General features: G+C 34.5%; 1 protein-coding gene across 2 annotated transcripts in view; it reads left to right on the plus strand.

Moving 5' to 3' along the window:
• Nucleotides 1–459: 459 nt before the first annotated feature.
• The window catches only part of LOC143233978 (uncharacterized), a 35,535-nt gene continuing 17,825 nt past the window's right edge, over nt 460–18,169 (plus strand). For both annotated transcript variants that reach the window (XR_013018455.1, XM_076470936.1), the window contains exons 1-2: nt 460–648; nt 15,167–15,229. Coding sequence is in view for 1 of the 2 variants with exons in the window: in XM_076470936.1 (XP_076327051.1) it covers nt 487–648; nt 15,167–15,229 (225 nt within the window). In the remaining variant the exon portion in view is untranslated. The remainder of the gene's footprint in view (nt 649–15,166; nt 15,230–18,169) is intronic.

Genomic DNA, 18,169 nt, shown 5'->3' on the forward strand with positions numbered 1-18,169 from the left:
TTACGTGTAATCGCCTGTCAAGGTTTTACATCATCTGTTATTTTATGTGTTGAAAAACTGAATTGTCTCGAAACCTTGGCGGAATGTGGTAATTAGTTTTGTTTAATTCCTTACCCTAACTTTTGGCATATCCGGATTATCGATATTTAGAAGTTGTCCATTTGGCTGTGCTGTCATGATTTGAATACTATAGGAAGAACTTATTGATTTTTGTCGGCTAGATCAGGAAGGAGGTCCTGATTTTGTTTCGACATTCATGGCTTCTTGGATTATGATACGTCAGTTAAGCAGTGACGTCTCAAGCTTTCAAACTAATGTTTCACTCTGCATAGAGCACTACTGCATCAGGCTCGTGGCACGCACTCGGGTCCGCTGCTCATCTCGTGCTTCTTCCCATCACCAGTGGCGCGTTAAGCAGTTCCGTTTGACGTTATTTATAGAAACTGTTGTCATCGCAGGTCTCGTCGGTTGCAAGCAACTGTCACAATGCCGAGAGGACTGAATTTGGCCTTGAAGAAACCCATAGTGGTTCTCGGCTTCCCTGGAATGTTCCTGGTTTACAAAATCAACGAGTTTAAACGACAACTTCAAGAGCAGAAAAAGCGGGAGATAGCAGAGAAAGAACTGGCTCATCTAAATCACAAAATCGTAAGTCATCATATCTTTACATGTTAATCTTTGTCGTTCCTTCATATCATGCAGTAAAATGTTACCATATAGTCGGAGACGCGGTTTTTTGAATGAGCAACTGAGATTTAGTAGAACCATTTATTTTCGTCACACTTCTTTCAAAGCAATGGAAGAATAACACTGATAACAATAATGATAAAGTCAAATCCACATAACATGTTTGAAACTTGACAACTTTACAATTACACGACGATTGCTGTTGTTATGGGCATGCTCATTATGAAATATATTTGAAGCTTAAGGCTGTACAAAATATATTTGATGTCAGAAAACTAACATGTTTTTAGCCAGACTTTTAATTTTATTCCACAATTTCACTTGAAATGTGTTTATAGAGTGGCCGAAAACTACTAATTTACTTAAATAGATGAACGAGATAAAACATGTTGTACTTCCAAATTTTAAATTAAATAAAACTAACAATTCTTTTCGTCACAAGTTTGTGAGTATTTCCTTTTTAATTAACATAAAACATCCCAAACGTTTACAGCTAAGAAACGTCAACTTCTGTTAAAAATAGTTATATCATTTGTTTCTGTTGAGGTATAAAAACACCCCACACCGAATATGTTGGTTTTTTAGCCATTCTAATTAACTAGTCTTTCTCTAGCCTTTTCTGATCTGAGTTTTCTCAACATTTTCAAAATCTAAGAATACCAAGTCCATATCCTTCTCAACATCACTAGTAGCGTCGTAAAAAATAGCAAACACTAATTATTTTTGTGAAATTCATGATACTTTTCCTTTACGATATCACATTTCACTAAATGTGATTGTAATCCTTTATTTATTATACATTCTAGACTTTTTTCTTCTTACAGGAGTAAAACTAACTGGTCGATATTTTCCAAGGCATTTATTTACTGTTAAATCCTTAACATTTGGAGTAATGTAAATATGTCTTTAGTACTCAGGCAACTTAAAAACCACTATAGAATTATTAAATACGAAAGAGAAAGGCTTGTTCTCTTGATATTTAACCTTCTTTAACTTTAATACCCTGTAAAATTTTTTTGTCTAGACCAAATGCTTTATCTACTTTTGATTTTACAGTCTCTCTGTACATGTATTTACCCTCAATGGATTAATATATATATATTATTAAGACCTATGATTGTTTGTTTGTAATTAACCAAAAGGCTACACGATGGGCCATGTATGATTTACCCATAATAGATATCGTAATCGATTTCTTGCTTTTAAGCCCACAGAAATATTACTGTGTCACTGGAAGGCCAAGGCCTACTTTAGTGTTTCTCATTAAATTCTCAATGCCAGGATACTGGTAATACTTTCTCTTCTAAAACAGAAGAGACGAAAATATTTAAAAGTTCGGTATTTAGATAACTTTGCTATAGCCATCATAAAACATAATCCTCATACTAATATTTTGTTTATTTTTAAGTTATTTAAAACATCTATCGTGATATAAAAGACTGTTTAATGAAAATACTAATAATTAATTTATTTTGCGAGTGAATGTTTTATGATTGTTTAATTTTTTATTGTAAGACACTAACTAGTGTTGGAAGTTGTGTTTATAACTCATTGATGTAGAGAATATAGCGAACAGACGATTTAGCAACAAACTTATAAATAACATAAGATGAGCGAAAAGCAGCGGGCAGAAGAGAGTGAAGTAACGAACCAAAAAAATGCGGCGCTAAGTTAACTTCATTAGAAGTGAAAGGCCTAAAGTTTGACATAGGCCTAACTTTTAATATCTTTAAAGTAAGACTAACAGTAGAAAAGGGATTAAGAATAATAATTTATTCCATATAAACGTGATTATGAAGTAACTGAATCAGCCTGAGTGAACTTTGGCAAAAGAAACAGAGAATAATTTGAAGAAAGAAGACCAAATGATTATTGGAGAAGCAATATACGACTACGGTAACTCGCTTCAAAATTATAAACGAATTATACACAGAATACCAGTTCGATATGAAAAGGGAAAGGTAGTTAGGCTTGCCAATTGAAATTCGTAATTGAATAGACTTAAGTGGACTTTGACATGAAGAAGAGAACCACATAATGTTTATGATATCACTATGTTCTCTATAATGTAAATAACTTATTGTACATACGTGAAACCAGTGTCATTATATGCATATATTATTTTGAAAACAAGTGGAAATTGTGCTGTTTATTTATTTTTGAATTTATCACCAAAAAGTCAGAGACACCTACTGTAGAAAGATCTTAAGCCTAACAACACAGTAAGTATATTTATCCTGTAAAGAAGCATAAGTAAAAAGCTGTAATTGACAATTGGTGAACATAGCCGTAACACCTGACAACATCTTTGCTGCTAGTTTTAACAGTATCATCTACCTGTTTTCCTAAGCCTTCTTGAAATTCCTAATTTTTAAACCCAAATCCTTAACATGTAAGTTCTCTACCTTATTTTGTGAATTTAAACCTCTCAAACTGTTGACATTTATCCCGAATTATCTCTTTAATATATTTAGAAACACAGGTTGTATATTCCATGGTTTCTTTTGCTCTTATTTGAAACACTCCTATTTTGATCTAAAAATAATTTATTTTTTAGATATTTCTTGATATCCCTCAATTTACCCTAGTATGCCAGTTTATGACTAATAAATCATTTCTCGTGGCCTCAGAATCAGCGTCCTGAAAATTATGAGCTCAAAATCCTTTGCTTTCTTTGTCAGTATGTAACAAAAGATACAACTTAATTATATGATGATCGCTCTTCCCAACTATTGCTTATATCTTCCCTAGAAGTTAACAATAAATGTAAAATGACATCCCTTTCAGTCGGCTCTCTTAACGTTTGGTATATAAAAAACTTCCACATCATTTCAAGCATTTCAACACACTTTTAAAATGTAATGAACATTCTGGTGCGGTTTATTCGATTGCTGCTTCTGTTGCTCCGAGGAAAACTTCTAGTTTCAAGTAAAATTAAATGTTATAATGCATTTGTCACTTCTCCAGCCGGTCCAGCATGGCCAAGTAGGTTAAGGCGTTCGACTCGTAATGTGAGGGTCGTGCGTTCGAACCCCCATCACACTAATCATGCTTGACCTTTCAGCCGTGTGGATGTTATGATGTGACAGTCAATCCCACTATTCGTTGGTAAAAGAGTAGCCTAAGAGTTGGCGGTGGGTGGTGATGACTAGCCGCTTTCCCTCTAGTCTTGGAGACGGCTAACGCAGATAGCCCTCGTGTAGCTTTGCGCAAAAAAAAACAAAACCAACAAAACAAAACTTCCCAAGCTTAAGTGAACTTCAACTCCTTTATACCAACTGATTTTGCTTACTGATTAAAATTACGCTTTATGACGCTTAAAACTGAGGAGTGTATTGAGCGCCATTATCGCGGCCTAAACTTTGAATATTCTGACTAGGATTTTGTTACGCCAGTGCTAAGCCACGCCCTGTAGTGCTGAATGAAGTTCGGTTGACTTTTACTGCTAAGCTACAATAGCTACATGATTGGGCCCGGCATAGCCAAGCGTGTTAATACGTGCGACTCGTAATATGAGGGTCGCGGTTCGCATCCCCGTCGCGACAAACATGCTCGCCCTTTTAACCGTGGGGGCGTTATAATGTGACGGTCGATCCCACTATTCGTTGGTAAAAGAGTAGCCCAAGAGTTGGCGGTGGGTGGTGATGACTAGCTGCCATCCCTCTAGTCTTACACTGCTAAATTAGGGACGGCTAGCACAGATAGCCCTCGAGTAGCTTTGTGCGAAATTCAAAAACAAACAAACAGCTACATGCTTCTATAGGAGATCTGCCATTGAGATGTATGTAATTAATTACCCAAGGCTTACTGTTTCTTTGAAAGCAAGATTGTTTAGATTTCTTAGTCTATAACAATCCTACGTAATTATTATGGCTACTACCATTTCGTACTTATAATTTGAAAATTTACGTTAATTTTTGAAAATTTCAAAATAATATTTTTATGTTAGCTAAACCAAGAAGAAGAATATGGAAACGGTGAACGGAGATGTAGAAGTATTAATGCTAAATTATTTACAACGCTAAAGTCAGTGGTTCGATTCCCCTCGATGACCTCAGTAGATAGCCTGATGTGACTTTGCTATAAGAAATCATATACACGCTAAATGGCAAAAGCGCTACATGGCAAAATTTTGTTATAAATAGAGTTCTCTCTCGTTTATTTATCATAATATTAGAATAAGAGATGTGTTCTTTGTCATTGATCAACTTCTTTCAACGTGTTAATAGCTATAAATAGCTCTTTTGACTGATTTCTTGTGATTCGATTTTCTCAATCTTATCGACACGTAATTAGTGCCAAAAGCCTATTTTATGATACAAGTTTTTTCGTCAGTTACAAGTATGTTGGAATCTGATTGTTAGGTGCTTACCACTAGGATCATGGGAAATAGACATGTGTAGAAACAGCGTCAATTTCGGTCTCGCAGAAGTTGCTTTTAACACAACTTGACTTTACTTTGTAGCTATTAAACATTGTGACGTTGCTTTTTAATGACGTATCTAAAATCATCTTACAGTGTCTACGATAGTTCACGAAATCACAAAATTATTATAAGCATTATAATTAAAAATACGTAGTGTATATACGATAAAGTACATTTGTTTCTGAACAAATGGTGTTTCAGCTGTACAAATTAATACATTAAAGAAAAACAACAACATGGGGATGTGGAAGTACTCTTAATTTTAGACATTCAGGAAAAAGTAATAAGTTGAGAAGATAGCCCGTTTCCTCCCGCACTCAGAGGTGAACATTACCAAATTCCCAGTCTTTAATGAAACCTTTGTCTACGTATGTGGCCATTAAAAATAATAAACATTCTTTTGCTCACGTATAAACAAAAACACAGAAAAACTATATTCATGTGAAAAAGAAGAAATAAAGGTATATGCCTGTGACTTACGTAAAAACACGATGAATAGTGTAACCTTAAAACCAAAGTGAAAGAGAAACACTCTGTAATGAAATAGAAGTCAGAAATGTATCTCAGTACGTCTGGAATGGGTATTAACACTTTTATTGATAACCAGAAAACAACGTTTCTACCTTCCTAGAAGATGACCTAGAAAGGTCTAAGCGTTGTTCTCTGCTTATCAATAAAAGTGTTAATACACATACTAGATGTTCTGAGATACATTTTTATTGAAGTGGGTTTCTCGACATCAAGAAGTCAGAAATGTTGAACATATAATATCGATAATAGTTAAATTCGTGATATATCCCCTATTATGTATATATTAGAACTCCTTAAAATATTACATATTAACAAACAATAGTACAGTAGATTGATACGTAAAATTTGCATTATGCATTAAGTATGCCAGTATTCCTTTCTAAAACGAAATAATTTAATAATTTCGCCTCAAGGGTTTAGCTAGTTACAAATAGCCAGGGGCAACGTTCGAGTTACAGGGAACTTTTAACACTAGGAGAGAGGTTTTGATCCCAACAGTGGGAACAGCACAAATAGCTTAGGTGAGAAAACAAGGATTAAACGTACGACTTAAAGGTGAATTTTCAACAAATTTAATAATTGCCTTAGAAACTGTACTTTGGTTAGGTATAATTCCTGTGTGATTGCCATATTTTTAAACACCTTAGTTTTTGAGTAAAAAATGAAACAAAATATGCGGGTCCTCGAACTCAAGTTCCTCTCGGTCGTTCAGCTATTTCCGTGACGTTTTACAACTATGACGTAATAGTTGCCAAACATGCTTCGTTGCGCGCCGACCATTTTGTTCCTTTCAGTGCTGGTGTTTTATGTAAATCTATCGGTGCTTTTTCAGATTACATACTTTGTGAGACTATTTTTGTCTTGATATTGCTACTTTATGTTTGTTTTATGATAACATGGTTTGCTGCGTTGCTTATGGTTGTAAAAACGGTTCGGCATCGGGCAAAAGCTTCTTTTCGTTTCCGTACAAGGAGAAGAAACCGGCAAGTTGGCGACAGTGGATACGGATGGTCAATAGGAAGAACTGGACTCCTTCACACCATGCAAAGCTTTGTCAAGATCACTTTGACCGCTCATGTTTTGTGTCCCACTGTTTTGGATTCCGTGGGTTTCAAGCCAGGCAGGTTGAGACTGAAAAAAACATCGGCAGTAGACAGGATCGTTCCCACCATCATCTTTCCTCGTGAAGAGCTGAGGAATGATCTTAGCCGGCAGCGTACAGGTTCCACCCCTCTGAAGCCATCCCTTGCCAACACGAAAAGAACAAATTTAAAGGTATGTGTGCAGTATAAAGCGATAAACAATAACTAATATAATATAATAATTTAAAAAGTACAAGCTTTTGAAGAATGTAACTAGACATACACATTTCACATTCATGAGCGTATTTTGCATTTGTGGCACCTGAAAGTCAGTGAAACCTTGATTTCTTAGTCTAGACAGTGGACAAATATATCCCAAATAGAGTATATTCTAAGTTTAAAAGCTGGTAGATCATTCTGTAGATGTTTTGTATCATTTTTAAATATGGAAAAGTTTGAAGAATTCCATTTTCAATATTTAACCTTTCACGATAAATTATCTATTCAGACTGCTATATCTAGTTTGATTTTATAGACAGCATTATGACGTTTAATTGAAATTCATTTTGTTACGAGTCATAAATATCCGGTACAATGATTGTCGAAGGGCCGAGTATTAGTTACCATAGTCGGCAAAGTATAAACAAATAAAACCCAGTCTGTGATACCAATAATTTATAAACACCAGACAGGTTTCGAGATGCTTAAAATTGCACGTGAAATAATACAGACCATATTTGTTGTCATGACTTATGCTTACCATTCTTCCACTGGAGGTATGACCGACTCGCAACCGGCTTGGACGCTATCAGTATCACTCACAGTTCCGTTACTCTCGCTCGTGGAACTGTCCTCATCACCAGAACTTGTCAGATCTGTGTCAAAAGTAACTGTTCTAGGTTCGTTCAGAGTAGGTTCGAATTGATATGGTGCTACTCGACACTGTTCAGAACACAAAGTCAAAACAGACTCCGCCTCTGTTTCTCCGTATGTACTGGCCATGTTTATTTACATTCAACGCGCTGGCGTTGGCGGTTTGTTTGGCAGCTATTACGTCACAGTACTTTTCCTAGCGGCAACCGTAAAAACTAAAACGTTCGGATTACCGCTCGGAAAGGGCTCTTTCTGCACCATGTTCTGTGTTTCATTTATTAGCACATATTTTTTATAAAAAATGTGAACCTGCAAAATTAATCAGTATGAGTAGTTCTTTTGACTGCAAAGTTTTCTTTTTTCTGTAAAATTCACCTTTAAAGGCATGAAAAAGAAATGGCTGTCAAATTGGAAAATACACGTATAGTATTCATAATAATTTTAAACCGATTATTCATTCATTAGTTAGCTAGGTGGCGTTTTTTGTTCAACTGGGAACATTATGGTGAATAAAACAAAATACACTGTCTAGCTAATTTAGAAATGAATATTTACTGTCAAATTCTGATCACTGATATAACTGTGGCTTCCAATTTGACAGCCAATTTTTGATTTCATACATTTAAGCTCTCTCGTCAATTTTTTTGGTCATACCTTTTCGTCCACACCTAATTGTTTTGATTAGATTTCATGACTTGTTAATATACATCAACAAACCACAGCAAGTAAGGAAGTGACACTTGATTATAACCAACATTAGCTTTAGGTTCGCAGTCCTATTATTCGAAACAGTACTATATTTTACAGAACCAATCAAATGTTGTAAAAATATGTGATGATAGTTTTTCTTCTCTAAAACAGTCTTAACAGCTTCCTTTACAGTAACGCTATAGAATCTAGATTAATAGTTTCTTGTCGTCACTCGCATACACTTGGTACAGTTGTATCAAGCACCATTATTTATCCCATTTGCTTAAGCTAATATCACATGATATTAAACGCTCTTTAGATAAAAGGATTTAACAAAAGTAACGGCATTCGTGCTTTAAAATTGACAACGAATAATCAATAATAACCGTCCACACTTATGGCTCTTTTAAAAACTTGAGCTAGGAACTGATAATCTAGTTTGCTTGGCCTAACCGATACTTATGTAGATATCTACACGTCATTTCACCTATAGTTTTGCAGCTTTAAATACGCTACCTCTTTTATTTTGAATGACACAACTAATGTAAAGTTATGGTAAAAAATTCAGACAGATAACCTAAGTGACTTTTTGCGTAGGCATGCGCAAATTTTATTCAAGTTTCAGCGGTTGTTATTGAACAACTTTGCACATGCGGTCTATATTTTGACCAAACATCGCATCTAATTGTAGGTCATAAAAATTTATGCAATTTTTTTATTTTTCAAATAATGTTTCCGTGCTATCGGAGCAAATGAAAAAGAAAATTCAATCAAAATTGGAGGTTTTATATCTCGTGTGTTTCTTAATGAATTGCTTTTAAATTTGGAATGTGAAGTAGAGGTCCAGTAGAGCACATCAACTAGAAATATATGTTAGTTTCAATTAATACAGTTTGAGCTACAAAATGTGGGAAATTACTAAACTATCATTCCTGTTAATAACAGGTTGTTTATGCCGCACGACCCGCTTCCGTATGTCTTGATTATTAAAACAAACTATAAGCTTTTGTAAAGTTTAGATCAATGATTTATAGAAAATATTAAAAAATAATGATCAAATTTTAAAATGGTTGAATGAATGAGTTAGCGTACGATTCTGGTTGTAACTATTAGAATGTTAAAATATAAAAGAATACTTAACAGCACAAAACTTTAAGAGGATGTCCTTAACGAATACAAAACATTAAAAGAGCTCTGCATTTTTAACTTTTCATTTCAGAAAGCGTAAGAAAAGTTATGAAGTCGCTTTGGTACAATATTTATACTTAAGTCTTGTAATAAGAAAAAAAACTCTATGATTGCTTACACAGAATATAACATTCGATTAGCATGTTGCACAGTGTACTGGTGTGTGTTTCATAAACATTTGGTTTACAAACATCAAGTTTACTGCAATCAAAGTAATTTGAATAAATTTGTTTAGATTTAATGTGAATATTCTGCTCTGATGACATTTAAGTCATAGACCTGGCGATCTTAATGCCGTTGTGTTTTTTTCGGAAAAACTTTTATCTTGATTGATCACACGGAACAAAAATCTCGGCGATTAGTGACAGAAGTTTCTGACGTCAGGAGTGGAGGCTGATTGGTAACTCTCGTTCACGAGCTGATATTGGCTTCAGTTAATTAATGGATAAAACGAAGAAAGACCGCTGCTCAAGTAATTTAAGTAAAGTAATAATTATCTGTTTTTTTTCAGTGTGAGTGTGCGAAAGAGACAAAGCCAACAGATGACGTACCCGTCGTGGGGAGGAGGAGGGAGATGCAAAAGGAAGACGTAGGAGTGTGGAGATTTTTTCTTGATTTTGATAGAAAAATATTGAATATATTATTCAAAACTACTCTTTGTGAGTCACGTGTATGAAAGTTAAAAAGAAGTTCAGTTTTAAGGAAACAAATTTATTAAATGTTCACGTGGAAGTGGCTTAGTGGTTAGGGCGTTGTAATATCACAGTCAATCTTACTGATAGTTGACGGCGGGTAGTGTTTCCTTCTCTTTTGTTCAGCACTACTAAATTAGATACGACTAACGTGGATAGTCTCCGAGTAGTTTTGGACAAACAAATCATAGAGAACTAGGCAACAAACGTTTGATTGTTGCTGGAAATGTTAAAGGCCCGGCATAAGCAGGTGGTTAAGGCTCTCGACTCGTAATCTGAGGATCGCGGGTTCGAGTCCCCGTCACACCTAATATGCTCATCCTTTCAGCCGCGGGAGCATTTTAATGTGACGATCAATCCCGCTATTTGTTGATAAAAGAGTAACTCAAGAGTTGGCGGTGGATGGTGACGATTAGCTGCCTTCCCTCTAGTCTTACACTGCTAAGTTAGGGACGTCTAGCGCAGATAGCCCTTGTGATGTTCTGCGTGAAACTAAAAAAAACAAATAAGTGTTTAGTGCTTTTCTTTTTTTTTTTTTACAATGAAAATTATCGTGGTTTAGAACTAGTTAAAAAATACGATGCAAAATATTTCATACCAAAGTTTAAGAACTCTAAAGTAAATAGTCTGTCTAAACAGTACAGTTATTAGAATTAGAATTAAGTTTTTACCTGACATACAGGTTTACTTAATTTGATGAAATACAATGAGCAGTCTCTTAATGAAACACTCTGGTCTACCGCTTTGTCAAATGGTAATATTTACATATATACTCAACAATCTTGAAACTGTAGGACACTTAGTAAAACAAAACTACCTTTTTATTATACAATCTATATCATCATCATTGACTACAAGCACTCTTTCATCTCATGTAAATGACTTAGTATTTTAGATGTTAAATTCATATTTACTTTAGATAATTAAGCACTGTTTCTGTATAAAATTCTCATTATCTTCACAACAGGTATATTTAACATTTTACCATTTTCTATGATTTTTATTTTAGCATGGGTCACTATCCTTGAACCATCTTTGTTCATTTTCAGGTCTTCTGCAGTTAATTTCTCGTTCTTGTCTTCTTCAATTCCATCTTTTAACACTCTACTGGTCTTCCTTATTGTCGATTACAGGCAGCTCTAATCCATTTCTCATTCCTTGTTTTTCAACGATCCTCTTCACGTCTTCTCTTGTCTTTTCCTCGATTCCACAAACTAATTTGTTCTCTCTGTATCAGTGACGCTTCCAACAGCCATAATTTAATTTTGACTTTTGATCTTAACAAAAAGCCTTATTTCTTCTTCGAGTTCCAAATCTCGGCTCCGTACGGGAGCACCGGTCTAATACAGTTTTATACACTTTGTCTTTCATTGCCCTTGGTAAGCTTTTATCACAGATGACTGTAGTTTATTCATTCCATTTTTACTAGCTTGCCTATATTCTATGTCGTACTGCTTTCTAACTTCCTTCACCACCTTGGCTTGTACTTCCAAAGCATCTAGATTATTATGTTTACTCCAGCGGCTTCCCGATTATGTCTAAAACCTCGACTTTCTTGTTTTTACTTCCATTCATCATGACTCACGTTCTTCTGGTAATTCTTTCAATACACTTCTTTCCAAACTTTCAGACTTTAACTTGATTTTGTAACTTCTCGCCTTAAGCTGTCATGACAAGGTCATTAGTGATTCAGTTCTCACAGGGTTCTTTGTGGCACTCTTTACTAAAGACGTTGATGACAACGACAAATAGCGGGAGCTACTGGATGATTCTTTGGGCAGCCTGAAGACTGGGGAGATTAACCTGCCATTATTTTCAAGAACCTTTCATTAATTAACATCTTCGCTTTAATGAATAGATCGAATGATCTTTCTACTTTGACCATTTTCATCTTGAATTCTTTATCTAAATTCCTTTCTTTGATCCTTCTTACTATAACAGCTTGTGGCCTTCATCTCTATATCTATTTTTCGAGGTTTTTACGCCCTGGTTTCAAGCCCTGAAGGTATCTCTTCTTCTTTCTCAAGTAGGCCTTGGACAGGCTATGGCTGACTGGTCTTCCCTTTAGTCTATTACTACTAAATTGACCCGACACGGCTAGGTGGGTTAAGGCGTTCGACTCGTAATCTGAGGGTCACGGGTTCGAATCCCCGTCGCACCAAACATGCTTGCCCTTCAGCAGTGGGGGCGTCATAATATGACGGTCAATTCCAATATTCTTTGGTAAAAGAGTAACCCAAGAGTTGACGGTGGGTGGTGATGACTAGCTGCCTTCTCTCTAGTCTTACACTGCTAAATTAGGGACGGCTAGCGCAGATAGCCCTCGTGTGGCTTTGCGCGAAATTCAAAAACCAAAAACATACTATTAAATTCGGGACGGCTAGCGCAGAGCGCGTATAAGGTAATAAATACAAAATAAATAGTTACACGGAAAGATTGATTTCAAACACTGAAACGTTCTAATTTTGTAGAACAAAGTGAAGTGTTGAAGATGATGTCAGAGTGTACCCGAAAATGATTTGTATCAAGTCCCAAATCATAGTGTCGTAAATCCATACATTTACTGCAGCAGTTTTCAGCGTATAGATCATGACTTAAGGCTAAATAAACTCTGCAGTGTCTCTCTCTCTCTGTATGAGTATTCGGGTATTGATGTTTATCTACCCAGGAGGGTCAGGTTTCGTTAATCTCTTCCTCCTTCCTTCAAATTTAGGTTTTACAACTGTCAAGTGTATTTATATATGGTACACGAGGGCCAGAGTAATCCGCACTTCCTCAGGCTCCTTTTAGGGCAATGTTCATGCACAATGTACGCATACACTTGGTACAAATAAATAATTTATCTTATAGTTCTATAATTATTTGCAGTTTCATCAGTTATGTATTAACTATAAAACGTTTACATGTAAAAAAAAACCTTTCAGTGTTTTCTAATTAATCCATAATCTAATGTGGAGTCTAGTTGATGGGTGGCCTTTTATTTTTCTATTTATTTAGAAAATGTATATTCACTGGGGAAAGGTGCTTAGGTTTATCATGATTATGTAAACAATACCTGTAAAGTTCGTATACTAGTTCATCTTTCTCCAATTTTTGTCAAAATAGTTTATTGTATTATGTAGGAGTCTATCTGCTATTGTTTCTATATGTGGGTATTTATGCATGAATTCAGATGACGTTGTTCTGAGTACTTTATAAGCTGTTGTTAGTAGTGTATTTTGTGTTGTTTGCAGTAGTTTTTTGCTTACATTTATCCATGCAGGAGCTGCATAGTCAATGACGGGTCTAATGTAAGTTTTATATATTTTTATGATGTTTCTGCTCCACTGTTTTTGCCAGTTAGGCTCATAGCATACTTTGTTCTTTGCTAAATATTTCTTCTAATATTATTTATATGGTGTACCCACGTAAGTTTTGAATCAAACGTAAGTCCTAAGAATTTTGCTGAAGTAGCAATCTGGAGTAGTTCACCATTCATATAAATCTGTGGTTGTGCTTTTTTATGTCAGTTAACTTAGTGAATACTATTAGTTGTGTTTATTTTGATTGTATATTTTTTGCAATATTCACTTATTCTATTTAATTGTGGTTGTATGTTTGTGGCTGCTATTACTGATGTTGGTGCACTTTTCCAGATTGCTACATCGAACTGGGACCTGCAGTGTCAATAGTTTATTTGTTTGTTTTTGAATTTCGCGCATAGCTACACGAGGGCTATCTCCGATAGTCGTCACTAATTTAACAGTGTAAGACGAGAGGGAAGGCAGCTAGTCATCCCTACCCACCGCTAACTCTTGAGCTACTCTTTTATCAACGAATAGTGGTATTGACTGTTACACTATAACGCTCCCACGGCTGAAAGGGCGAGCATGTTTTGGTGTGACTAGGATTCAAACCCGCGACCCTCAGATTACGAATCGAGTGCCTTAACCACCTGGTCATCCCGGGCCTTACAATACAGGTTGTGTGCATTGTGTCAAGCGCAGTAATGAAACCTAGCTTTATAAATCTTTCAATAATAGCTCATAAACGTTTTGCTATTCGATAGTCATTAATGAATCAGTGAAGTATGAACGATTTTTCAGTTCATATCTTTCAGTAACGTAGCTACGAAATTATAGTAAAGAATGATAACTTCTAAACATTTTACCTAGCCCAATATTATTTACGTTTAATTGTTTAAGGGAGAAAAATCACGTTTTTTAAATTAGATTACAAAATTTGAACTGTAACCCAAAATTGTGGCTTCGTTCGATGCATTTACCAAAAAGTACATAGTTGTACAAGCAGTGAACTTTAATAACGTTCAGGCTATTTCGACAGTGTAATTTCTGCTCTTCACTTATCAATGAAAGACGAGAAAGAAAATACACGAAATCTTAAATAGCTACGAAGGTTAAGTAACTAGATTAATGTCTGAAACTTTGTCACATCTGAAAGAAAATACTATACATAATAACCGATCATGAAACTCATTTTCCAAGACCATAAGAATATAAATGAAGAATATATTATTACAAAAAATTAAGTTCTGTACATCGTAACATTTCTATAGAATACTAACAAATATTATTATATTTTTCTTTTTCAAAATTGGCTAATAAATCGTGAAGAACAACGTTTGTTATATAGTTATTTTATCCATACAGTTTATAGTTCCTAGTTTTGTACATATCGCTTTCATTATTGCATTCTGTATAGGTTTACTCTATAGTTCGATTCCCCGTCGCATCAAACATGCCTTTGGGGCGTTATTTATGTGACGGTCATTCCCACTATTCGTTGGTAAAAGAGTAACCCAAGAGTTAGCTCTAGTCTTACACTACTAAATTAGGGACGGCTAGCAAAGATAGCCCTCGTGTAGCTTTGAGTGAAATTCACAAACAAACTCTCAACAGAAAACTTTTCAGGAATTATGTATAATTATTTAATCACACAAATGCTTTATAATTTATTTTTTTATGCGTGAACTAAAACTATATTTATTTTCTTTACAGGACAAACTTCTTATAAAACTGGAAGAACATGAGCCTGAAATGGCCAAATCACGCGACGAGGAGGTAAGAGCACAAAATTATAAGATTTTTTTGTTCACGAAATCGGAAATATAATGACGTGCGTGGTTAATCGCAGAACTAAATAGATATTTATCTTCATAAATATTAATAATTATCAATTGTAATTATCAATAAGCAACTTTTTAAAAGCATTTCTAAATAATCATAATCCAGTTTATGATATAGCAAGAAAATTATTTTACGTAAAACGAAGTACTTTCGTGAAACATTGTTGACAAGGGCCTCTTGATAAGATATCTTGTCTGTTGTTTCTGTTTTTTATCATGTGCTGAAAGTTTGTATGGAAAATAGACACCCCTTTTTTAACAAGGTATATGGGTAAGTGATTTGAAATGGATATTGCAGTGTATATGAGGACAAAAGTATGAAGCTGTCTGTATACATATGAATATATATATATACACATCCTAATATGAATTTATTTAAATATATCCATTAGTTTTACACAAAATTGTATGTTTATATAAAAACACGCCTAGACTGATTGAATGTATGGCAGTACCATGAACAGGATGTGGTTTTCTCAGCAGTATCTTTAATTTGGTTTCATGTTTTTTTTATGAGGAAAGAGTTAATAAGTTTTATTTTTATTTTTCTTTAAGATGTACAAATTAACATCATTGATAAGTAACAACCATAAGACTTTAAATTATCTTTAATACATCTAATATAAGCTCTGCACTTGGAAACTAAACTGTCTATCATTATTTAACAAAACTTTCAAAATGATAGAAAATATGCATCCAGAATTACAACATTGCCGGTCAAGTTTTGTGTTTTTTCTTTCCCTTTTAAAAAATTCAGCGTCAGTTTCTGAACACATATCTCTCTCTCTCGGCTGATAGAAACCTAAATGAGGTCTAAAAGTTTCAGTAGTGTTCATGCCATAATAAAATGTCAGCCACTGTTACCGTAACCTGTGATTAATAATTGAGAATTTTGCTCCATCGTAAAGCTTTCTGCATGCGTATGAACTACTGAAATTATTCACCCATAAAACTTTTCAAATACATCATAGAATTTTGCTTCAGAAACTAATTCCTTAGCGTGTGGTGAATTTTCTCATGAACTAAGTTTTATGATGCTTATCTCTTTCATCACATTCTATTCATCAAAGGTTTTCTATTTAAGTTAAATAGCTCCCTCACTACTTTACATTATATGAGGCTAGAGAACACCTACACTCGCTATTCTACTATTTATGGGAACCTAATACGTAAATAACTCTTTCATAATCCTTCACTGGGTAATTGAACGTGTTTATTTCTTGTTGACTTACAACAGAAGTGATTTTTATAATTGTATTTAATGCCTTTGGCTCTACTTTCTAGGTTAGTTTCATTTTTTGAGTTTCTTTTAAAAATACGTAAAACATATGTAAATGAGTATTTACGTGAGGATTAGTTATTTTGTATTTAAAGCTGTTTTTTTTTGCAAAATATTTATGAGTTGTCTCTCTTCATAGAATTCTATATCAATTAATGCACAACCACAGAAAAATAATGTTAAGATTTTTCTTTATTTGAGTTCCCCCAGTAAGTCTGCGGACTTACAACGCTAGAAACCGGGTTTGATACTCGTAGTGGGCAGAGCACAGATAGATCATTATGTAACTTCGTGCTTAATTACAAATAAAAACTTTATCTGAGTATCTTTAATTTGGCATTATCCCATTTGCTAGGGTAACCTTCCATCCAATATACTCTATCATGTTAAAATATATTTAATTGTTTTGAGAATGGTAATATTTAGTCACAAGAGTTGTTAAATGCATACTTAAGTGGTTTTTTTCGCAAACTAATACTGATCGTATTTTTTGTCTTTCTTTCTGTGTTAAAAATATGAGGTTTGTGACTTAAATTGCATGTTAATGTACAAGATACTGCAAAATTGATGAAAGTTGCTCTAAACGTTTTATGATTCTGTTGTATGCAGGCCTACTGCGTGTTTACTTCCATTTATTTAATACAACGTTTTCCTAAATTTTTGTACATACAGTATATCTAGATTTACCATTAAACATGGTCAAGGAAGTAGTTAAGCTCATTTCAAACTCGCTATCTATTGTTTTGGGTCGTTCAACTGTGGTAGTAATGCGTTATATCGTAAGAAAGATTTCTACAAAGACGAATATTTTAAGGAAGTGAACGGCGATCGTTTCTACTGGAGATGCTTATGGTTCTTTGAAGTTCAATTTCCTTATTTTTCAATAGGAATGACCAACAGTGACGTGAACAGCACACGTTACCTCAGAAGAATAGTGTTATTAGTCAGTGCATATACTGTTACTTTTCACAGTCTGAAACAATTTATTACACAGTTCTCTAAATAGATGCAATTGTACTGTAGCCATATAATAAAGTCGGCGCCATTCCGAGCGCATAAATAGACACCTATTGACTTTGACTGAGTTTGAACTATAAAAGAGACTGGATAAACTATGTAACAACATGAAACAATCTTTCATCACGCAGTTAACGGGTGTGTATTTATGCGCTAGGGTTAACGGAGTCGGGGGAATCAGTGCACCTGAAAACCCCACTCTTACAGTAGCTTCATTTAAGAGTAGGCTTGACTGAAAGTGACAGAAAACATGTTGAACACAAATTTGTGACACTTTTTAAGTATGGGATATATTTACGATCACCTTGTATGATACTTATTGCTTATCTTATTTTCTGACATTATGGGTAATTTTTAAACCCCGATTTCTTAAATATTAAACCTTACTTCAGTTACACTTGATAATCTTATTAAAACAATATTTTTAAACATATATTTAAGCCTAAATTTATCCAAGGTAAACCAAAACCAGTTTTTAGAACTTTGTGTATGACACTAAATCATAACATGTTGCGTTATGTTCTTCGTTCATTTCTACCAACTGGTTAGCAATTCTTGGACATATCTATGAAATTCAGT

The sequence above is a fragment of the Tachypleus tridentatus genome, chromosome 12 (assembly GCF_004210375.1).
Source record: "Tachypleus tridentatus isolate NWPU-2018 chromosome 12, ASM421037v1, whole genome shotgun sequence".
Taxonomy (NCBI): Eukaryota; Metazoa; Arthropoda; class Merostomata; order Xiphosura; family Limulidae; genus Tachypleus; species Tachypleus tridentatus.